At 35.3% G+C, this 22,953-nt stretch overlaps 3 protein-coding genes and 1 long non-coding RNA gene across 4 annotated transcripts in view; all 4 read left to right on the top strand.

Moving 5' to 3' along the window:
• LOC134812251 (2-oxoisovalerate dehydrogenase subunit beta, mitochondrial-like) overlaps nucleotides 1-22,953 on the top strand; it is a 704,467-nt gene that overhangs the window by 122,166 nt on the left and 559,348 nt on the right. The gene's annotated exons all lie outside the window — the stretch shown is intronic.
• On the top strand, nucleotides 636-4,956 carry LOC134812693 (uncharacterized). Its single transcript, XR_010159942.1, has 3 exons — nucleotides 636-705; nucleotides 2,041-4,527; nucleotides 4,589-4,956. It is a non-coding gene; the product is annotated as an uncharacterized LOC134812693 (long non-coding RNA).
• Nucleotides 20,727-21,335, top strand: LOC134813151 (protein CREG1-like). The gene has a single exon (XM_063820836.1). It carries the CDS (start codon nucleotides 20,727-20,729, stop codon nucleotides 21,333-21,335), a length of 609 nt encoding a protein of 202 aa, XP_063676906.1.
• On the top strand, nucleotides 21,738-22,853 carry LOC134812538 (58 kDa phosphoprotein-like). The gene has a single exon (XM_063820022.1). It carries the CDS (start codon nucleotides 21,742-21,744, stop codon nucleotides 22,699-22,701), a length of 960 nt encoding a protein of 319 aa, XP_063676092.1. The 5' UTR covers nucleotides 21,738-21,741; the 3' UTR covers nucleotides 22,702-22,853.

Below are 22,953 nucleotides of genomic sequence, written 5' to 3'. Positions count from 1 at the left end.
TTCCATTGTTCAGAATTTTGATATTTGCTTCTGTTCTTAAAACATGAGGTTAACTTAAACCCAAATTTTGTTATATTAAGACAGTTAACCTCATACTTCAAGAACAGAGGCAAAGTTTCGTCAAATTTAATTAATTACAGTGGGTGTGGCACGTCAATCCCTCTTTTTCGCTATTGTCACCATAGTGAGAACGCTTCCAGCTAGGAGCTTCAAAGTTTCTAGACATGTTTGGTTTGATAATTGAAGTTTGATAAATTTCAAGTTGGTTGTTTACAATTTAACCGAGTTGTGACCCTTTTAAGATATTGCAGACACGTGATCTTGGCACTTAATCAGTGATTCCATCACCCAATCAGTAATCTCATCGGGAGCTATTCGCTAGCGAGCAACAATGAGACTCATTAGGCGGTAACAAGCATGTTGGTGGATGACGATCTGATCACTTTGATTGAATACCACCCCCCATCTGGCCTTAAAAACAGAAAATTGTTCAAACACACAAATATTTAAAAAAATGGTAATTGTCTATTTATATAATTAGACACCCTCGAATATGAACAAACCAATACAATTTTTTCAATTCTTTCGATTCTTTCCACCATATTTTATCTGGTTTTATCTGCCAAACCTATCACAGCTAGAAAGGATCTTTGCTGTCAAGATCTAAGCTACAAAGAATGGAACTTCATCGTGATCTCTTCCAAGGTACATTATCAGTTATATGCTATATGAAATAAACAAATAAATTAAGTCACATTTTATACAGCACTTTATGAGTATATATTTTTCAGTTACATAAGTAGCTGGAAATCTTTTAGATTCTGATGGTGGTCTTACCTATTTTCAGTTTATCTTGTCAAGTCAGGTCTACCATCTATGTTAACGGCATACAATAGGAGATATTGTGGCTTAACAGTAGTAATAATTAAAATTTTTTGTATCTCTTTTAAATATTTTTACCATGTGCATGGCAATATAACTGGGGTCGTTCACATATTCAGCTACAAATTTTAAAGCTATTTTTACCCCTCCCCTTTTAATCTGCCATAGTCAAGACCCCAGAGGCGGCTTGTGGGAGCTGGCTGGCAGTTTTGTTGGGTGTCCGACCGACTTGGGGAGTGGGGCTTGGGGGCCGCCCCAAGCTTCCCCCCCCCCCCCCTAAACTGCCGATGTCTATTCACCGATGACTGCATACAATACCATTACCATAGCAGAGAGTTAATTAATTAATTAAATTATTCCAAAGTACATTACAGTTACACACAGGCCACAGTGAATTTGTTGTTCTCTTGTATGTAATGTGTCACAGGCGACAGCAAATAAACATAACAGTTCAGATTGCAAGGTGTCCTGGACAACCAAATCACATAGATTACCTGTAGTGGATGCGCTTGATGTGCTTTGTACCGTTTACAATTGGGACAATTAACTATGTGTTAAAACTGCACGTCTAAGTTGTCCAAACGAGGATTGGACACCCTACAACACAAAATTTCACAAAGATCATGCGTGCGCTTACATTCGAACGTATGAATGAATAGAGAGCTTATATTGCGGTTAGATATTTCCGAATACCATTACTAATCACTATTTCTATTTTCAAGCACCAGTCACCAGATAATAATTTTAGGGCGTCCATGGACGCCTGGACGCCTGGACGCCTGGACGCCCTCAATAGCCGCCTCTGAAAGACCCAACCCCCCTTACTCCTGAAACGTTATGAAATTTCCATCATCTGGTTAAATGCCAGAAAATGTATGATTTGTCTTGTAACATAAATTTCGAAATTGATAGTCTCAAGCACCTGTTATTTATATTGAACCCTTAGATCTGAAGCTAAAGACTGATTTACCCAAAATCAGATCCCGAAACAACTTTTTTTGGACCAGAGATCCAAACCTAAGGACCTGGCATGTTTAATTTTGAAACCCCCTGCCCCTCAATCAACCGTAATCATTTGAAACCCCCCTCTTTGCTGATTACGTAACATGTGAACGACTCCTAGCATAAATCTATAATTTCTAAATGAAAGCTTTTCAGGTTATTCACATGACCTCTTTGGTGATTTACCACTGCAACTGTTTGCTAGATTCTTGGATGGCGAAAGCTTCGATGAGATGTCTCAATACATTAATGATCGACTGGCTGCTAATGAGTGGAATGAATTGAAAATTGTCATGATGGCTACTGAAGTGCCTCCTTTTTCTGAAAACATAGAGTTTTTGGACAAATTTTTCAATGGAATTGTTATCCCACAGAAACATTGGAAATCTTTGCAGAGGGGAAAATCAGAGCAGTCGCTTTTTGTTCTTGATATCATAGAATCAATTGCAATTCATGCAGACAAGAATGTTGCTGTAAAAAATCTCTCCAAGTTTAGTGGCATCGAAATCTTGTGTAATATTATCATGGATCAATCAAGAAGCGATGGTGAAAAAATTTGTTGTCTCAATGCAATTAAAGCAATCCTCCTCAGAACAGAGGATGTTGAACTTATTAGACCAATTTTGCCTCTTGTAAAGCACATTTTTACAATTATGAAACAGCCAAAAGCAAACTGTGGAATTGTACATCTTGGCATTGATGTTGTTCACGCTGCTTGTTGCTGCCGCAATTCTACTAGTTTAATGATAGAAATACTAAGTTCTCTAAGCTCTGAAGTTGTTCATTTTTTAGCAAGTGCATTCAAAAGGGGTCAGGAACAGAAAGGATCACAAATTGAAAACGGATTGTACACCTGGACTGCAGCTATGAAGACCATTTCAATGATTTTAAAGAAGGCTAAGTCAGTCAAGATTAGCAAAGATAATCTATTGAACCTTACCAAGACTGTTGTTAAAATAATCAACAGTTCTATTGCAATAACTTCAGTTGAACTTAATCAATCAAAGTTTTCATGTGTAGAAGCTGCTGTTGTGGTCATTGCACTTCTTATGGACGAAGATGACAGAGCTAAAGACATGAATGTCACTCGAGGATCTAGAGTCGTGAGAGCAATCATTGAAGGAATACTATTTGTTTGCAACAATAGCAAAATCAGAAACCGCTGCTTTAAATATGATATGATGGGGAACTCATTCTTGATAATCGGAAAGATGATTGAGAAGAACATTGGAATTGATATTAAATTACTAGCTCCAGCTTTCTCTGCACTTTCTACTTTCTTTGCAGTCACAGTTTGCCCTGAACATTATGCTTCAGATTTTGCTGTAGTTTGTCTTGGAGCTGTTGATAAAGGTAGTAAAGATGATGTAAAGCACCTGCTCAGTCAACAAATGATGCCCTTACTGGCAATATTATATAATGTTAACAGCAAGAGTAAAATGTTGGGTGTTCTATTATCCACACTGTATAAAGTGATTCTTAAGGTACCAGACACAGACCAGTTCTATCATTTCAAAGACAAACTTTTCACTGCTCTGCTGTATCGCTATTGGGATCCAGTTATCTGTGATTTTGATACCGATGATGCTGAGATTGGCAATATGTGTGCCTATGTGTTAACAGCTATTGGTATAAATTGCCATTATACAGATGAGAAAAGGTTTCAAATCCTGCAAAGATATTTTCATCACAAATATGAAATTATTGAGACCGGAAAAATCCCAATAAAGGCACCCTATCCTGGGTCATTTCTAGTAAAAAAGATGGTTAATGTCAGCTGTTTTAAATCAAATGTCTTACCACATATTTGGTATGTTGCAGAGACTGGACCAAATGAACTTGTAAGTGCTCTTTTCGAGTCTATTTCTGAAGCAGAAGTGCCCACCAGCACTAAGGATGTAACTACTCTAAAAGAAATGAAAGAACAAGTGCTGAAGTTTGTTTTGATTGAAATTAAGGCTATCATTGAACTGAAATCACAGCAAGAAGATAGTACAATAATTACCATCACCCAATTCCTAACCTCTATCCCCTGCAATGAGCAAGGTGACACGGTGTTGTATCACTTAGAAGACTTAGTGTCACCTTGTCTGGGCTTGTTGGAGGATCAGAACAACAAAAGGATCATTGAGAACGTCAAGAAGTTCATCAAAAACCTGCACTGTTGGTAGATTGTTAGCTTGAGTCTGTTGAACTGAGACCCTGCAATTTTTAAATAACGGCACCGAAATTTAAATGATAATTTATGTTCAATCTTATTTCGAATCGATATAATATTAGGGATTCATTTTAATGTCATTTTTACACGATTTGAAAATTGATTTTTTATACAAAAATGTACAAAAGTCAAAATAAGTAGCTTCCCTCACATTGACGTCCAGTTGTTGGAATAGGTAGGACTAGGGGAAGCAATAGCTCACTGCTAGGAAGTAAATTAATACCTGTATCGATATTTGAAGAGCTGTCTCTAGGTAAATCAGACACACTACACAGCAACCTGAAATATGAAGGTGAAAAAGTAACGAATGAATGCAATAATCTGGAGGCAACAGGAGTAAGGATGTGCAAACCTAGCAATTACAAAAAATCTTAGCCTTGAATAAAGAGAATAGGGCCAAGACTAAGTCTAGCATTAGTTTAAACGTAATAATATTACTAATAATAATATTCATGCCCAACTAGGGATTTAAATATAAATCCCTAGTTGGGCATGAATATTATTTAAAGGACACAATAATATTCGAGAAAATATCATGATTACACCTTGATTACAAGGTAATCAGTTATAATTTATTAAGTAAATGATTTTTAAATAGCAGACTTTTATTTCATCTACACATTGAATAATTTCTGTATTCACTGCATTGTTCCATTTTTCTCTTTAATTATTTTTAACAGCAGATCGATAATTGTAAATGAATATCGAAGGTATCGAACAGTATGTCTTATTTATTATCGTAACTCGATTTAAATTTTACTTCCAATAATGTGTCGTTTCTATTATTCTCATTCTTAATCTTTAAAAAAATAAATTACGATAATAAGTATAATTATAAGCTATTTAAAAGTGTCAAAAAGTAAAGATTGTTATTCTTGTTCATCACCTATAAACTAGAAATTTACTCATTGCAGAGCTATTCGAGCTAAGCTGTATTCCATCACCAGTCTTAATAGCTAGGAAATTATAGATTTTACTTATCGACATTGCTCTGCTTTATCAATATTGTCAAATCATGATAGAATATAATTTTCAGGATTTATGGCTCACCTCCTAAATGTTTCAACATCTCTATCGATGGCAAAGATTCTTTTGGATTACTGCAAGGGAATTAATGAGGATATAAATATATATCTTAATGACGGCCCCAACGTTAATGTGGCTCTTGCTATGTGTTGGTTCAGCCGAATTAATTATTATGTAATCAAGTTTATTTTTCTCTTTTAGTTAGTTGTCATCCGGCCAAACATTAAGCAACTTATATTGCAGTTCCATTTATCAATTAGTATATCAAAATATGTCATTGTAATTTTGCATGGCTGAAATGTAACGCTTGATTTATATATATAATAATAATTAATTGAATTTTCAAAAAAAAAAAAAAATGATAATTGGATTGAATTGGACATGGCCATAAGGAATCTTGCTGAGGATCCAAATATTCGTAGCAACAATGATATATTGGGTGTGATTTTTGGCAAAACAAATGTACCTAAAAGACATTGGAAAGCTCTTGAAGGAGGAGAATCAAGGTGTTCGTTATCAATTCTACGTGTTATTGAAATCATTACCCAACACGGAAATAACGAAAGTATTTTCAAATACTTCTCAGAAAACAATGGCATTCTATTCTTAGAGAAATGTTTCAAAAGCAAACTATCTTCGGAAATGGAGCATAAGTATTGTCTAAGCATACTCGTTTCGCTTTTGAGTAAAACAGAGTCTCTTCCATATGCTAAGCTAACCGTTCCTGTAGCTGCACGATTCAAAGATATGGTAGAAGAGGAGAAAATGGGGTTTAAAGTTATGCTGCAAGGTGTCACATTGATCGACTTTTTGTGTTATTACCAAGGTTCCGAAGACCTCATGTCAGATGTTTTTAAATCTGGAATGGTGTCGTTTGTTGTTAAAATCCTCTCTAAATGTCAAGAAGTGAAGCAAGAAGAGCCACTAAAATCAATTTTTGATGTTTGGACTTCTGTTTGTACGATGATTGGAGCAGTTTTAAAGAAGGATACTGTTAAACTTAAGTTTGATAAAGTTGATCTTCCAATACTTATACTGAATGTAGTGGAGATTGTTAGAGAAACTGCTATTGGTCTGAAAGAATACGAAACCTACAAATTGAAAGCTCTAGACAATGCTGTACAAGATTTGGTGCTCCTAATATATGAAACCAAAAACGTTAGTGATCTAACTGCTATAAAAGAGTACGGAGTCATAAAAAAAGTTGTCAATGCCTTGGTTGTTATACTTCAACTTCAAGATGATGAGCTCAAACGTCATTCTCATGGACTGGTACGTAATAGCATCAAGATAATAGTATGGATGATGGATGTAGAGCCCAGTGTAAGAGTCGTTGCTCCTGCCGTGTCTACAATTCTTAAATCAATCAATGAAAATCCGATGTCTTATTCATCCTCTGATCGTTTTCTAGTCGCCAGTTTTTGTTATAAGGCTGTAGAAAAAGGTAGCCGGGAGGATTTAAAGCACCTTTTAAACCAGGGATTGATCTCGATATTGGCTAGCCTTCCTGACCAGTTAGATAATGAGATTAAATTGTTTAAATTCTTCTCAGTTCTTTATGATATGATCCTCAAGGTGCCTGATACGGATGAATTTTTGCATTTCGATAAAGGGTTCTTCGATACCCTATTTGCTAACTACCAGAGTTATATTTGCTGCGATGTTCCAAACTGTGAACACAAGGAACAGGTAACAAAAACAGGGGAGACTCTTGAACAGAAGCTTGTTTTTGTGGTAGCTGCACTTGGTATATCGTGCAAATTTACAGACGATGCCAGATTCAAGTCACTGGATAATCATTTTTATTGCAACTTTCAAGAAATCCAAGAAGGCAAAGTTGCAATAGAGTTACCATATCCTGGATCTTTCATGATAATAAAGATGCAAAAGTAAATTGCTTCAAATCGAGCGTTTTACCACATATTTGGTATATTGTAGAACATGGGCCAGATGAACTTATAAAGGATCTTTTTGAAGCTCTTCCACAAGCAGAAGAGAGGGCTAAAGTAGTAAATCAGGAGGAGATGAAGGAACAAGTTATGAAGTATGTTTTAGTTGAAATAAAAGATGTCTTTGAGAGAAAATCAAAATACGGGGGGGGGGGGGGGGGGGGGGGGGGGGGGGGGCCAACCATATTAAAGTATATTAAAGTATATCCCCGGGTCAAAATCGGAAAAAATCCTACATTTTAATATACTTTAATATACCTACAATTAGAAGATTTATATTCTTCGTTAAGATTTACATGATGAACTATATTTTTCACTCAGATTCGCAAGATAAGCCTGTTTTAGGACTAGTACATGAATTTCCATCCAGATTGGTCAAAAATTGGCTGAGCTATGAGCTTTAAAAATTATGCCCATATTTGGGCATACGCTTTTGCCCAAATTCGCTTTTGCCCAAATTCGATAAAATTTCAATATTTTTTAATGAGACTAACTCTATGTGAAAGATATAACTCAGTGTTTGTTGAATATAGTGGATACTAAGTAAAAAGACCTCCATGAACAAAATTGGGAAAATTGCACCTAATATCTCGGTTCGGAATACTAGCCAAAATGACTTCATTAAAATTGAAATAACTCCATCAGTTTTCAATATTTTTTCAAGAACTTTTTGGAATCGATTAAGAATTGCATTTCAAGCTTATTTTGGGTAAAAATGTTGGATGTAGGCCTCCAAGGAGATAGGGATATATTAAAGTATATTAAAGTATATTAAAGTATATTAAAGTATATCCCCGGGTCAAAATCGGGAAAAATCCTACATTTTAATATACTTTAATATGGTTGGCCCCCCCCCCAAATACAAAAGATCTATGATTATAAGATTAACCGAATTATATTATTCGGTTCTGATCAAATCACAAAGGATTTTTACGGGGCTCTGCAACATGAAGAAGAGAACAGTAAAGTAGCGACTCTGGAGGAAATGAAGGAACAAGTCCTGAAATATGTTTCTAGCTGAAATAAAAGAAGTCTTTGAGAGGAAATTAGAATACAAAAGATCTATGCTGATAAGAATTACCGGATTCCTCACCTCTATCCCCTGCAATGAGCAAGGTGATACGGTGTTGTATCACCTAGAAGACTTAGTGTCACCTTGTTTGGGCTTATTGGAGGATCAGAACAACAAAAGGATCATTGAGAACGTCAAGAAGTTTATAAACATTTTGCACTACAGTTAGTTTGACCATAAGTTTTCATTTCCTCCTGAACAATGATTGAGACAAAATTTGATGTAAATACTATACAGATAGCATCCGAGTTTTTTTAATTTACTTTAAAATTATTATTTGAATGATAGGTAAACAGCAGGGAATCAGCATAATATGATTTATAATATTAACAAATACACTTTACAATACACTGTACTGTACAATACAATGTATTTAATTCTCTTTTATCGTTTAATTAATTATTCCTTTTTGATTATTTCCTATTTTATTGAACCAACCAATCGTCAATTACTCACACACATTAAACATTTGATATTGGATTGCTTTTAGTAATGTCTGTTGAAAAGTTTCTCAATCACATTTCCCAAACTGCATTTCAATTAATATTACCATAACAACTCTGTGAGTAAAACGTAAGCTACATGCAAATTAGAAATTTCAGTGTTTAAAATCTGTTCCCAGTTTTATGATAGTCATATAATATTAATATCGTTATGAAATTGGCCCTTCAAAGCCAGATAGTAAAATATGTTGTCTGTTATCCAATTGTAATCCAAGGTAATTGTAATCCAAGGTAATTATAATATATAATTAATTATAATATATAATTAATTATAATATATAATTAATTATATATAATAATATATTACACATGAAGTAATTTTGACGACTATACAATCCTTGCAAGCGAAAAATTTGATATTATATCTACATTATACGGTATAAAATCAGCATTGATGTGTTTATTTGTAAATCCTAAGCGTTTAAATTGTATGTACACAGTCAGTTGTAAATAGCTAAGATTATTATTCATGATATAATATGCTTGAGTTGTAAATTTTCAATGTTAAATCATTTAATATGAAAATCCTGTTTCAGGTTTCGTGTCTCATCTCTTGGATGTGTTGCCGCTACCGCAGATGTTCAAGCCTAACTTCTTTTGTGATAGGAACAACTACAAAGGAATGCATGAGAAAATAAACAAACTTATTGCTGATGAGAAATGGATTGAAATGGACATTGCCATGAGGAACATAATTCAGGGTCCATTTTCTGACGACAACATTGTTCTGAGCGAGCTTTTTAGCAAGATCATAATTCCCCAAAAGCACTGGAAAGCTCTCAGAAAAGGAGAATGGAAGTATTCCGCAGTACTCCTTCGTATCATTGGAAAAGTGAAAACATTGTCATCTACGGAGACGAAGCAAGTATTTTTAATTATTTCTCTGAAAGCAATGGCGTTCAAGTCATAGAGAAATATTTCCAAAACCAACAATGTACGGAGATGGAGCAAATATTTTGTTTAAACATACTTAGAGTACTTGTACACAAGACGGGTGATCCCCAGTATGCTAAGCTGACTGTTCCTGTAGCTGTGCGATTTAAAGATATGGTTGAAGAGGGCACGGTAGGTTTTAGCTTCATGCTGCAAGGTGTTCGGTTGATCTACAATCTGTCTGATTGTGAAGAGGTCATATTAGATGTTTTTAAATCAGGGATTGTGTCGTATGCTGTTAAAGTCCTCACTACATGTCAAGAACTGAAGCAAGAAACGCCGCTGGAAGGTATACTTACGATTTGGTATGCCACTTGTAAGACGATTGTAGCCGTGTTATCAGAAGAGTCTTACAATTTCAACAAAGTGCATGTTCCGATACTGACACTGAATATTGTAGAAGTTATGAGAAATATTGCCATAGATGAGAAAGAACATCAAACCATCAAGTTTGACACTGTAGATGCTGCTGTTAATGTATTGTGGTTACTAATACAAAGCTGTGAACAAGTTAGTAAATTAAAGGCTATCAAAGAGTATGGGGTTGTAAAAGAAGTTGTCAATGCCTTGGTTGTTATACTTCAAGATGATGAGCTCAAACGTCAGTCTCATGGACTGGTACGTAATAGTATCAAGATAATAGGATGGAAGATGAACGTAGAGCCAGATGTAACAGTCATTGCTCCTGCCTTGTCTAAAATTCACGAATTATTAAATCAGGATCCTACCTCCTATTCAACCCTCGCAGAGTTTATAGCCGAATTTTGCAATCTGGCTGTAGATAGAGGCAGTCAGGAGGATGTGAAGTATCTTTTAAACCACGGACTGATACCTCTAATGGCTAAACTTCGTGATTACCTAGATTGTGACCGTACATTGTTTGGACTTATTTATGCTTTGTACAGTGTGATTCTCAAGGTACCTGACACAGACGAATTATCTCATATTGATAACCGGCTTTACAACACTTTGTTCAGTTTATACCTCAGCTGCCCTGCCGGTAAAATATGTGAACACGAAAATGGACACGAAACAGAGTTGATAATTCTAGCCTTTGTGATCGCAGCTATTGGTATATCGTCCATTTATTATACAGATGAGGAACGATACAAGTCTCTGGATGATCATTTTCAACGAAAATTTAAAGAAATCGAGGATATCAAGATTCCGATAGAGTTTCTTCCGATAGAGTTTCTGTATCCTGTACCTTTTATGATTAAAAAGATGGCAAAAGTAAACTGCTTCAAATCAAGTGTGTTACCCCATATTTGGTATATTACAGAACATGGTTCTGATCAAATCACAAAGGATTTTTACGGGGCTCTGCAACATGAAGAAGAGAACAGTAAAGTAGCGACTCTGGAGGAAATGAAGGAACAAGTCCTGAAATATGTTTCTAGCTGAAATAAAAGAAGTCTTTGAGAGGAAATTAGAATACAAAAGATCTATGCTGATAAGAATTACCGGATTCCTCACCTCTATCCCCTGCAATGAGCAAGGTGACACGGTGTTGTATCACCTAGAAGACTTAGTGTCACCATGTCTTGGCTTGTTGGAGGACCAGAACGACAAAATAATCATTGAAAATGTCAAGAAGTTTATAAACAATTTGCACTACAGTTAGGCTTATAAGTTGAATCAATTTCTCTCCAAAAATTACAGTCATTAGTTATGACTGAATTTAAGTGTTATGATTCTGACTTTTTTGTGGAAGCTGTTCTTTACTTCAGCATAAATTCTTGACGAGAGATGCGAATCTTGCCTATTTTGACAAATTCATTTCACATTTATTGAACATTATTTAATTGTTAAATTATAAGAATATTGAATAACAGCGTATAGTATGGGTATTTGCCTCACAGAATGGCCAAAAAAAAGGAAGGTCTCTCAAAGTCACAAAACACACTTTATTCCAGTTTTTATCTCATAAGAAGCTAAGTTGACACTCATATTTTTCTTCCCGGGGGTTCATTTAATCTCATAACCATTTTTTCTTTGAGAAAAATTGGCCGGAAAATCTTCCTCGAAAAAAACATGCCTCACAGAATGGCCAAATCTGAATTTCCATAATTTTGTTGATGGAGATACTTTTTAAATTTCTATCACCACACGTTCTTAGAAAACCTATTAAGGAATGGGGTAATAACCTAAAACTCACGAAAAAACTGAGCTGTGAAAAATTATTTCACAAAAAAGAAAAAATGCCTGACAAAATGGCAAAAAAAAAAAGAAAACGAGAAAATTTTATTTTTCTAAAACCTTTGGCTCTTGTTTCAGGCATGCTGCTGGTATTAATATGCCTTGTTAACACCCCCATATAGGTGAAATTTCTTAGAACTGAATAAAAAGGGCATAATTTCCTACACCAAAAATGGCCATTTTGTGTGGCGTTGTTCATATAATTCCCTGATTTCATGATTTATAACCTTCATTCGGCTGTAAAAACACTCCATCTGGGGTGTTATTGTATAATAAATAGCTTGTGAATACTTTAGACTTATGGTTTCATTGAATAAAAGGAGTTTTAAATTTTGGCCATTTTGTGAGGCATATTTTGGCCATTTTGTGAGGCGTTTAGCCATTTTAACATTTTGTTTCTTCCTAAATTGAACAATGTTCGTTTTGTTTGATGAATACTATTCTTTAAACATCTTCTGTCATACTGGTGCCAGAAGTTCTCACCAAAATGCAAACTTAGTTCAAAAATTTGAAAACAAATTTTGTGAGGCATATTTTGGCCATTTTGTGAGGCGTGTAGCCATTTTAGCATTTTTTTCTTCCTATATTGAACAATGTTCGTTTTTTTTGATGAATACTATTCTTTGAACATCTTCTGTCATACTGGTGCCAGAAGTTCTCACCGAAATGTAAACTTAGTTCAAAAATTTGAAAACAAATTTTTCAGTGCTCAAAATTTCTACATAAACAGTCATATTTATGCCAGAAAATGTGGTCCTAGTTAATGATTTCACCACAGGAAGTGTTGCCAGAAGACTTTTGTTTCATATGGTATCCACAAAACCTACCAGTCTTTTATAAAAAATTAGTTACAAAAACATTTACAAATTTGGCCATTCTGTGAGGCTAGCCATTCTGTGAGGCATTTACCCGTAGGCCATACTTTCCAGTCGTTTTTGGCAAAAAATGATGCCGATTGTTTATATTTTGATGTTTATTAATATGAGGTACCTACTCAAATGAACTCAGTATTTTTAAAACTAACTTTATGCAATTATACTTTTCACTTATTTTTTATTGCTTTTTACTTATAAAATAGTAATACTTGTAATATTTTGTTTTGTTAACTTATAAAGAATGTTTATAAACAATTTGCACTACAGCCAGTTAAGTTGGCTTATAAGTTGAAATACTTTCTCTTGTAGAATGTCAGTTATGTCTGAAGTAAACTGTTATGATCGAATCCGTTTTACGTCTTATAATACTTAAACTGTCTTGACTTATTTAAGACAACAATTATAAACGTTGACCTTATTGCTACATTATTATTTATGATATACCTCCATACTTATCCTTATGGAAATTATTTTGCAGAGGCTGTACCTTAGCTCACTGAGCTGTGTGAATTGCTGAATTCTGCAAAATGTGCTTAAATAATATCGTTTTTACAAAAACATTTCATGACTATTGAACAATGATATTAAATAATTTAATAAATACAAAAATTGAATCAAAGTTGAAGCTAGCAACCAGTTACTATTGGTAAAATTTGATGTCAACTATGTTTTTAATGTTTATATTATAGGAACCTACTTAGATAAATCAGAATTTTTGAAACTTAACTTATTATTTGTAATTTGTATGTAATATTTTGTTAAATTAACAATTTGTATTCAACTACTGCAACTGTATTACTCTTTAATACTGTATAGCTTAATTTATTTAACCTCAGAAAGTCGTTTCATTTTAGTAAAATTTGTGTTATGCTATGCTCAATGAGAGTTGAGGATCCATATAATATATTATAGTAAATACTCGGTATTCCCAAATGTTGAACTTAACACAAGTAAAAACAAGGTCAATGAAAATTAAGAATTCATTTTCAGAATACGTTTACTCTTTATAGTTCTATGAAGGTGACATATCACAATATTATTTTCATTTGCCCTTCGAAAAGTAGAATGAATTTGTTATTTGTGGTATTTAATTTAGTTTCAATTTATTGCAGCTGCATGAACTGAACGGTAACGACTTGAACGGATAGTAAAAGAATGGATTCAGCTGTTCTAGAAGGTAGTAAGCAGGATGTGTTAACACCCAAGTATTTGTTGTAAAAGCCTTCAGTAGTATTATTATCAAAACTTTTTAAGTTTTCCGTGCTGAAACAACCGTTATCCACAATAAATAAAGAAATAAGACTATTTAGATCACTATTTCTATAATGGTGCTATATTTCAGGTGTTATCTCCCAACTGTGTGATGCCTTGATATTGTCCCCCTTTTCCGAGTCTGACTACTTCAACAGCAAAGAAAACTTCAAGGGAATGCATCAGCTAATAAATAGCTATCTTGCCAACGATGAATGGATTAAATTGGACATTGTTTTGGGAAATATCTTTACATCTCCATTCCGTGGTGACAAGGATGTACTAGGCAACGTTTTCAGTCAAATCGTATTTCATAAAAAGCACTGGAAACTTTTGGAAAAAGGTAATCCCGATCATTTGAGATTATTTTTATGTATCGTTGAAGCCATTACTTTCCATGGAAACGAAGAAAGTGTAGCTTTATGTTTCTCAGAAAATCACGGCATCCAGGCTTTAAAGAACCTTTTTAAACGGTGCACTGAGTTGCAAAAAGTTATTTGTATTAATATACTCGGGCAGCTTTTATGCAGAAAGAATGATGTTAAGTATGTGCAGCTAATTCTTCCAGTCATTGTACAATCTAAAGATATAGTGGGAGGAGAGAAGAACATCAGTTTTAAAATTCTACAAGCAGGTGTTACATTGATCCACAACCTTTCTCTTCTTCACGGGTCCGAAGATTTTATGCTAGGAATTTTCAAATCGGGGATAGTGCCCTATGCTATCCAAGTTTTCAGCAAATGTCAAAAATTTAAAGAAGATGTGCCAATAGAACGTGTAATTCTAATTTGGAACTCGGTTTGTGACACCATTTCAGCAGCGGTCATAAAGGCAAAGTCAGATATCTTCAACAAATGTGACGTGCCAATCCTTACTGAAGCCGTCCTTAAGATCATCAGAAAGTGCACAATTAATCTGACAGAGCACAAATCTCTAAAAATTAATGCCGTTGACAGTGCTGTACGAGTTTTAGTGCTATATACTGATCACCTAGTCACAACACCTGATTTGAAGACCGTAGTAAAATACGGGATAATTAAAGAACTAGTTCCTGTCATGCTGCTCATACTTCGAGACAATGATCTTAAACGTAGTCATCGCGGATTGATTCATAATTGTTACTTGTTAACCAGCTGGATGATGTTTATTGAACCTGATGTAAGAGTAATTGCGCCTGCTCTGCTCACAATTCTTAATTCTTTCAATGAGGATCCATTATATTATTCGAGCGAAGCTACTTTGATATCAACTATTTGTTATCATGCTGTTTTGAGAGGGAATAAAAAAGAAGTAAAGCACCTTATAAACCGTGGATTGATGCCATTATTGGCTAAACTTGGGGTTCATCTTGAAATTGTCCGTGAATTATTTGAACTTGTTTCAGCTCTGTATTCTGTGATCCTCAAGGTACCTGAGACTGAAGAATTTTCTCATTTCGAAAAGAGGCTCTACGATACCCTAATCTCTAAATATTGGAGTATTATTTGCTGTCTTAATTCAAATTGTGGACAGGAGGATCTGAAAGAAAATGAAAGAAAGGAGATAAAGCTTGCCTATGTGATAGTGGCGCTTGGTATTTCAAGCATGTGTACTGATGATGATAGATTCAAGTCACTGGATGATCATTTCCATCATAACTTTACAAAAATCCAGGAGGGCAAGATTCCGATAGAGTTACCGTATCCTGGATCTTTTATGATTAAAAAGATGGCAAAAGTAAACTGCTTCAAATCAAGTGTGTTACCCCATATTTGGTATATTACAGAACATGGTCCAGATGAACTCATAAAGGATCTTTTTGAGGCACTGCCACGAGCAAAAGAGAAAACTAAAGTAGCGACTCTGGAGGAAATGAAGGAACAAGTCCTGAAGACTTATGTTTTAGTTGAAATAAAAGAAGTCTTTGAGAGGAAATTAAAATACAAAAGATCTATGCTGATAAGAATTACCGGATTCCTCACCTCTATCCCCTGCAATGAGCAAGGTGACACGGTGTTGTATCACCTAGAAGACTTAGTTTCACCATGTCTGGGCCTGTTGGAGGACCAGAACGACAAAATAATCATTGAAAATGTCAAGAAGTTTATAAACAATTTGCACTACAGTTAGGCTTATAAGTTGAATCAATTTCTCTTCTAAGATTACAGTCATTAGTTATGATTGATTTTAAGTGTTATGATTCTTAACTCTTAAGTCTATTTGAGCCTCCTGAATTTTTTGTGGAAGCTGTTCTTAACTTCAGCATAAATTCTTGACGAGAGATGCGAATCTTGCCTATTTTGACAAATTCATTTCACATTTATTGAACATTATTTAATTATTAAATTATAAGAGTATTGAATAACAGCGTATAGTAGGCCATACTTTCCAGTCGTTTTTGGCAAAATATGATGTCGATTCTTTATATTTTGATGTTTATTTATAAATATGAGGTACCTACTCAAATGAAATCAGTATTTTTAAAACTAACTTTATACTTTTCACTCATTTTTTATCACTTTTACTTATAAGCTTATATTATAAATAATATTTTGTTTTGTTAACTTATTACTGTATTTTAATTTATTCAATCCAACAATTGTTTTGTGACTCTCAAACTCATTTCATCTCAGTAAAATCTTTCTGACACTTTCCCGGCATATTTTACAAACAATATCTCAATTAAGCAATTAGGATCCTATAATCCTGTTATGAATAAAAACACAAGCTCCACGCAAACTCAAAATTCATTGTTCTAAGAATATGTTGACTGTTCTATGATTGTGATTAGTGATGTATATCACCATTTCATTGGCCTTCGGAAGACAGATCTTCCTTTCGATATAATATATATATACAGGGTGGGCCAAAAGTCAGTGGGCATACGTTGGCCTTAATAGCTCCGCGTGTTTTATATTCGAGAGCTGTTTTCCTGCAGATGGCACACTGTACTTACTGGTTCGAGGGTTCCGTCGTCATAATTTGAAAATTCGAATATTTTAGACCACGCCCATTCAATATTAAAACACCTATATTGTATTCTCTGAACATGCTGAACGCCTAATTTTTTCAGAGACGGTAGATTATTAAATGTTGCATATTAGTGCTTTTCATTCAAACAAGGAAAAACGAATCTTTTATGTCATGTTTCCAGGGTTTGGACTGGAATTGCCCGCTTAAAGAACATGAGACTTAAAAAACATGAGGCAAAACGGATTAGAAATGACGAAGTTATTTTCTGTATCTCGTTAACAAAATTGACTGGGTGATACTGATTATGTGACACCGTGACACGACACCTTAATTGGGCACTCCTAACAATTCCCATAATAACGGGGTCACTTAATCACGTGATTAGGTAAGCCAATCACCTGATCACACGTAATGAATAAACTCGTTTTGCTTCATATCTCGGTCATCAGAGAAGCTACAGTTCTAATTTTTTTGAGGACAAATGTAATTCGAATGGCCAAACACAATTCAATTAAATTTTAGCTCAATCCCACTATCCACACTATCAAATAAATGCAAAAATGAACCTTCATTTGAAAAAAATGAACTCTAATATTTTTCGATTTGACAAATTCCTCGAACCAGTGGTGGTAGTAAGTCATGCCAGAAAGAATTATTTCAATTGGGCACTCAGTGACTGAGCTATTAAGGCCAACGTATGCCCACTGACTTTTGGCCCATCCTGTATATAATAATATAATATATTATATTCAAGTGGTGTTATTTGTTGTTCATTCATTTAGTTTCAATTCATCTCAGCTGCATGAACTGTGTGGTATAAAGTCGTTGATAGTAAAAGGGTAAAAGAATGGGGCATCATTCAAATCTTCAAGAAGGTAGTTTATAGGATGTTTTAATTCCTAAGTATTTGTTGTCTTATCTTCAAGGCTTAAAGTAGCGATATTATGTCAAGATGTTTTAAGTTTTCCAAGCTGTTAGGACTGTTATTTGAAGTACCCTTATCATTGCCGAATTGCAATAAATTTTAACTGCAGACATCTTTAGAAAATATCTATTTCTTGGCCGGATTAAGATGAATTATTATTAATGGTGCTATATTTCAGGTGTATCTCCTCTATGCGATGCCTTGACTTCGTCTCCTTTTTCCACACCTGGCTACTTTAATGATAAAGAAAACTTCAAGGGAATGCATCAGCTAATTAATAGCCATCTCGCCAAAGATGAATGGATGAAATTGATCACTGTTTTGAAGAATATTTTTGAATCACCATTTTGTGATGACCGGGAGGTACTAGGCGTCATTTTCAGTCAAATCGTCTTTGCTAAAAAGCACTGGAAACGTCTGGAAAAGGGTGATACTGATAAGATAATGTTATTAGTATTACGTGTTGTTGAATCCATTTCTTTCTATGGAAACGAAGAAAGTGTTGGTTTATTTGTTTCAAAAAATAACTTTATTCAAGCTTTTCAAATAGTGTTTAAAAGGGGCTCTGAGTTGGCACAAGTTATGTGTGCAAACATACTAAAGCAGCTTTTAATCAGAAAAAAAGATATCAAGTTTGCAAAGCTAATTCTTCCGTTTGCTGTACAATTTAAAGATATGGTGGGAGGGAAGAACATCAGTTTCGAAGTCCTACAAGCAGGTGTTAAATTGATTCACAACATTTCTCTTCTTCAAGATTCCGAAGATTTAATGCTAGAAATTTTCAAATTGGGAATGGTGCCCTATGCTACCAAAGTTTTAAGCAAATGTCAAAAATTGAAAGATGACGTGCCAATGGAAGATGTAGTTTTCATTTGGACTTTACTTTGTCAATCTATTTCATCAGTTGTGGAGGCAAAATCAGATATCTTGAACAAATGTGACGTGCCGATACTTACTGAAGAAGTTCTTAAGATCATCGAAAATTGTACTACTGATCTGACAAAGCACAAATCTCTAGATAAAATTGCAGCTATTGCAGCTCTTGAAGAAGCTGTACAACTTTTGTCGATACTTATCGATAGACTAAACACACGTATTCATTGCAAGACGGTGACAGAATATGCAAAAAATAGGGAACTAGTTAACCTTGACTTAAAGACCGTGACAGAACATGGAGTAATAAAAGAACTAGTTCCTATCATACGTTTCATACTTCGAGATGATGATTTCAAAAGAAGTGCTTATGGACTCGTTCATAATTGTTATTATACAATCAGCAAGATGATTTTTGTCGAACCAGATAGAACAGTGATTGCTCCCGCTCTGTTCCCAATTCTTAAATCATTCAATGAAGATGCTTCCAATCATTTAGACAGAGCTCAAATCGTAGCCACAATTTGTTCCCAGGCTGTCAAGAGAGGGAATAAGAAAGAAGTAAAGCATCTCATCGACCATGGATTGATGCCGTTACTGGCTAAACTTCGTGATCATCTTCACCATGTCTGTGAATTGAATGAACTCTTCTTTGAACTGTATTTTGTTATTCTCAAGGTACCTGAGACAGGCGGATTTTCACATTTCGGGAAGGGACTATACAATACCCTTCTCGCCCTATACGGGAGTTATATTATCTGTCCAAATGGTGAAGAATTGGCTCGGAAAAATGGAAAGGAAAAGACAATGCAGACGATTGCCTTTGTGATAACTGCGCTTGGTATATCCTGTAAGTTCACAGAGGATACAAAGTTCAAGTCACTGGATGATCATTTTCACCGTAACTTTACGGAAATCCAGGAGGGCAAGATTCCGATAGAGTTACCTTATCCTGGACCGTTTATGATTAAAAAGATGGCAAAAGTAAACTGCTTCAAATCAAGTGTGTTACCCCATATTTGGTATATTACAGAACATGGTCCAGATGAACTCATAAAGGATCTTTTCGAGGCTCTGTCAGAAACAGAAGAGAATACTAAAGTAGCAACTCTGGAGGAAATGAAGGAACAAGTCCTGAAATATGTTTTAGCTGAAATAAAAGAAGTCTTCGAAAGAAAATTAAACTATAAAATATCTATGCTGATAAGAATTACTCAATTCCTTATCTCCATTCCTTGTAAAGAACAATGTGACACTGTCTTGTATCATTTAGAGGACTTAGTTTCACCTTGTCTGGGCCTGTTGGAGGACCAGAACAACAAAACAATCATTGAAAATGTCAAGAAGTTTATAAACAATTTGCACTACAGCTAGATGGCTCATCAACTTTTACAGCAAAATCGATTATAGCTGTTTACTATAAAATGCAGATAAACATTTCGTGCAGAACTGTTCACCTGTTTAATCAACCAGCTATCTTAACTTATTCTAATGCTGTTTTTCGCCTTACAATAATGATTATGCATTAGAAGTCAGAATTTTGTTTTTGGAGTTTTGTTTCGGGTTTTTAAAAGTTTTAACGTTTTGCGTGGATCTTATCTATCATCCATGCATGTAATTATAATATTTTATTTACTATGGAATGATTCATATTTTTTAGATAGTTTTTTAAAAGTGGATTTCTGCTTTTTAATATTCATTTTTTTGATAGTCAAAGGAGAAGTTCTTGAATTGGTGAATGCAGTTGTAAATTATTATATGATCTATATTTGTATCCTTACTAACCTTGCATCCAATCCAGACAGTTGACTTCTTTTAATTTCAATTATTTTTACTCTAATATTTTAACATACAGAGTGTTTCGTTGTATCTAAGGGTAAAATTTTTAAAATCCAATCATTGTCATGCTCATAAACAAAACAGTCAATGCTCAAACAACTTAAATATTTAAAGACTCCTCTCATCATTATAAAAAAGAGAGCATGAAATGTAACTTACTAACAGCCAACTTCGCTCAGGATTGATATGACAACGTCATGATCTCATTACTAAAATCACCTCTGAAAATGCGACCTCTAAACCTACAACTCGTGGTGTTACTAGCCTTGTTGAGCTGTACCACTGCATTCCATGAACCTGCACCTCCAGATTACAAGGACCTGGTGGGAAATGCTCGATGGATGGTAAAGTACACCAATGTCAGCATTGTCTCTACTCACTCCTCCTTTATGGATGGTTACCCCTTTGCTCAGAACAAGGATGTTGCGGATGGGCTGTACAATGAGACCCTCAGCACTGGGATTCCTATCATCTACGATTCTCCGATGTCTACTCTTACACACGATTTCTTAAAGGACCCAAGAGTAACATTCACATACAGCGCTGGGTTCACACACTACTGCAAGGAGCAAGGTATTGACAACGACAGTCCAACTTGCGGTAAAGCCATGTTGTCTGGCCTGATGGAGAAGGTTACTGACGTTGATGAGGTGGCGTGGGCTAAATATGGGATATTTGCACGGCATCCTGATACAAAGGACTGGCCTATCGGACATGGATTCACGTTCTACAAATTGAACATAAAGAATATCTACGTGATTGATTACTTTGGAGGAGCCACAAAACATCTGAATGTTACGGAATATCTCAGTTACAAACAGCCATCATGGATGTAGAGAAAGAACTCCAACAACTGGACTCGATTAAAATGATTATTTGCCAATTTTCAAGACCTTTTTATACAGTTTAATATTTTTATGTTTTTTATCAGTTTTTGAGAAAAGGTTTCTGCATGTTTCAGTAAAGATTAATTATGCATAATTTGTTGTATCGAAATTTATCAATTATTGTGAAATGTTAATGATTTATTTTTAATGTGTGTGAATGTTTCTAATATTTTGGTGTTTTAATCGTATCATGAATAAATCTATATGGAAAAATGAACTAAGAAGCAATATTAGCTCGCATTTCAAAATATTGTGCAATTATTCTGTTAATGAGTTCCCCAATATTACCCCTCGGTGATACAATGATATCAATATTAATCAAACTAATCCTAATTATTACTTCCCAGTTGAAAACATGTCTTACGCCGATATCAAAGCAAACATTGACGAGCTCCAGTTCCTACTGAGTCAAAGCAAGCAAGCAGCTGTACGCAGCTTGTTGGAAGGTGAGATTCAGAAACACAACGCACTTCTCAAGACAACATCTCCCCCAGAGAAGAAAGTGATTGTTAAGTCTGGGACCAGGACCAAGAAAATCACCCTTTACTCATGGGAGGAGAACCTGAAGTATGTGAAGGTTCATGTTCGTGATATCAAAAGTGCTGAGGACGTGATTGATGAGGAAAACATCGAAGCCACTTTCAAAGACAGGTCTTTTAATGTGATCGTAAGGAAGGTCGGACCAAAGGCTCTGAATTATTCTCTTGCTATTTGCAACCTCAACAAGGACATCAGCCCTGACGATTGCAAGGTAGTTGTTACTAAGACCGGGCTGTCTGTTCATCTGTTCAAGGTTAAAAACTCAATGTGGACTGATCTGAAGCTCAAGAAGGGGGAGGAGGAGAAGAAAGAAGACATACCAAAGATGGATAAAGATGCCGATCCCAGTGCAGGCTTGATGAGTTTGATGAAACAGATGTACGAATCAGGGGACGATGATATGAAGAGAAATATTGCGAAGTCAATGTACGAAGCACAGAACAAGAAAGGAGGTGAAGCCAGTGAAGCTCCTGGTGGTGGTATGGGTGGAATGCCTGGCATGGGAGGTATGGGCGGCATGCCTGGTATGGAAGGTATGGGCGGCATGCCTGGTATGGGAGGTATGGGCGGCATGCCTGGTATGGGAGGTATGGGCGGCATGCCTGGTATGGAAGGTATGGGCGGCATGCCTGGTATGGGAGGTATGGGCGGCATGCCCGGCATGGGAGGAATGGGTGACCTGGCTAGCATGTTGGGAGGCATGGGCGGCGGCGGTGGCGGCGGCGGCGGACTGCCTGATATGGGTGATATGGGAGCTGGATTTGATGATCTCTGAAGACAAATCGTTCTATGACTTTTATGTGCCAATCAAGAAAATTGTTTCCATATTTAGATTCTATGATCAAAAATTTTGAACTTCAATGTCCATGACTGCGGCTGCTTTTACCGTCATAATTTTATTTATTTTACAGATTGAGATCTATTTCTCTAAAACTTTGTTTCATTGCCGATAAAATTGCTGAAATCATAGATGTGGGGAGGTGAAACATATTTATTTGACACGTGACAACAATTAAGCTTCTACCAC

The sequence above is a fragment of the Bolinopsis microptera genome, chromosome 3, assembly GCF_026151205.1.
Source record: "Bolinopsis microptera isolate Bmic1 chromosome 3, MBARI_Bmic_1.0, whole genome shotgun sequence".
Classification (NCBI taxonomy): domain Eukaryota; kingdom Metazoa; phylum Ctenophora; class Tentaculata; order Lobata; family Bolinopsidae; genus Bolinopsis; species Bolinopsis microptera.
The sequence above is the reverse complement of the archived record's forward strand: the minus strand, read 5'-3'. Positions and strand labels throughout refer to the sequence as shown.

Bases quoted from the DNA above. Each gene is read 5' to 3' on its own strand.
- LOC134813151 (XM_063820836.1), top strand. From the start codon at position 20,727: ATGCGACCTCTAAACCTACAACTCGTGGTGTTACTAGCCTTGTTGAGC.
- LOC134812538 (XM_063820022.1), top strand. From the start codon at position 21,742: ATGTCTTACGCCGATATCAAAGCAAACATTGACGAGCTCCAGTTCCTA.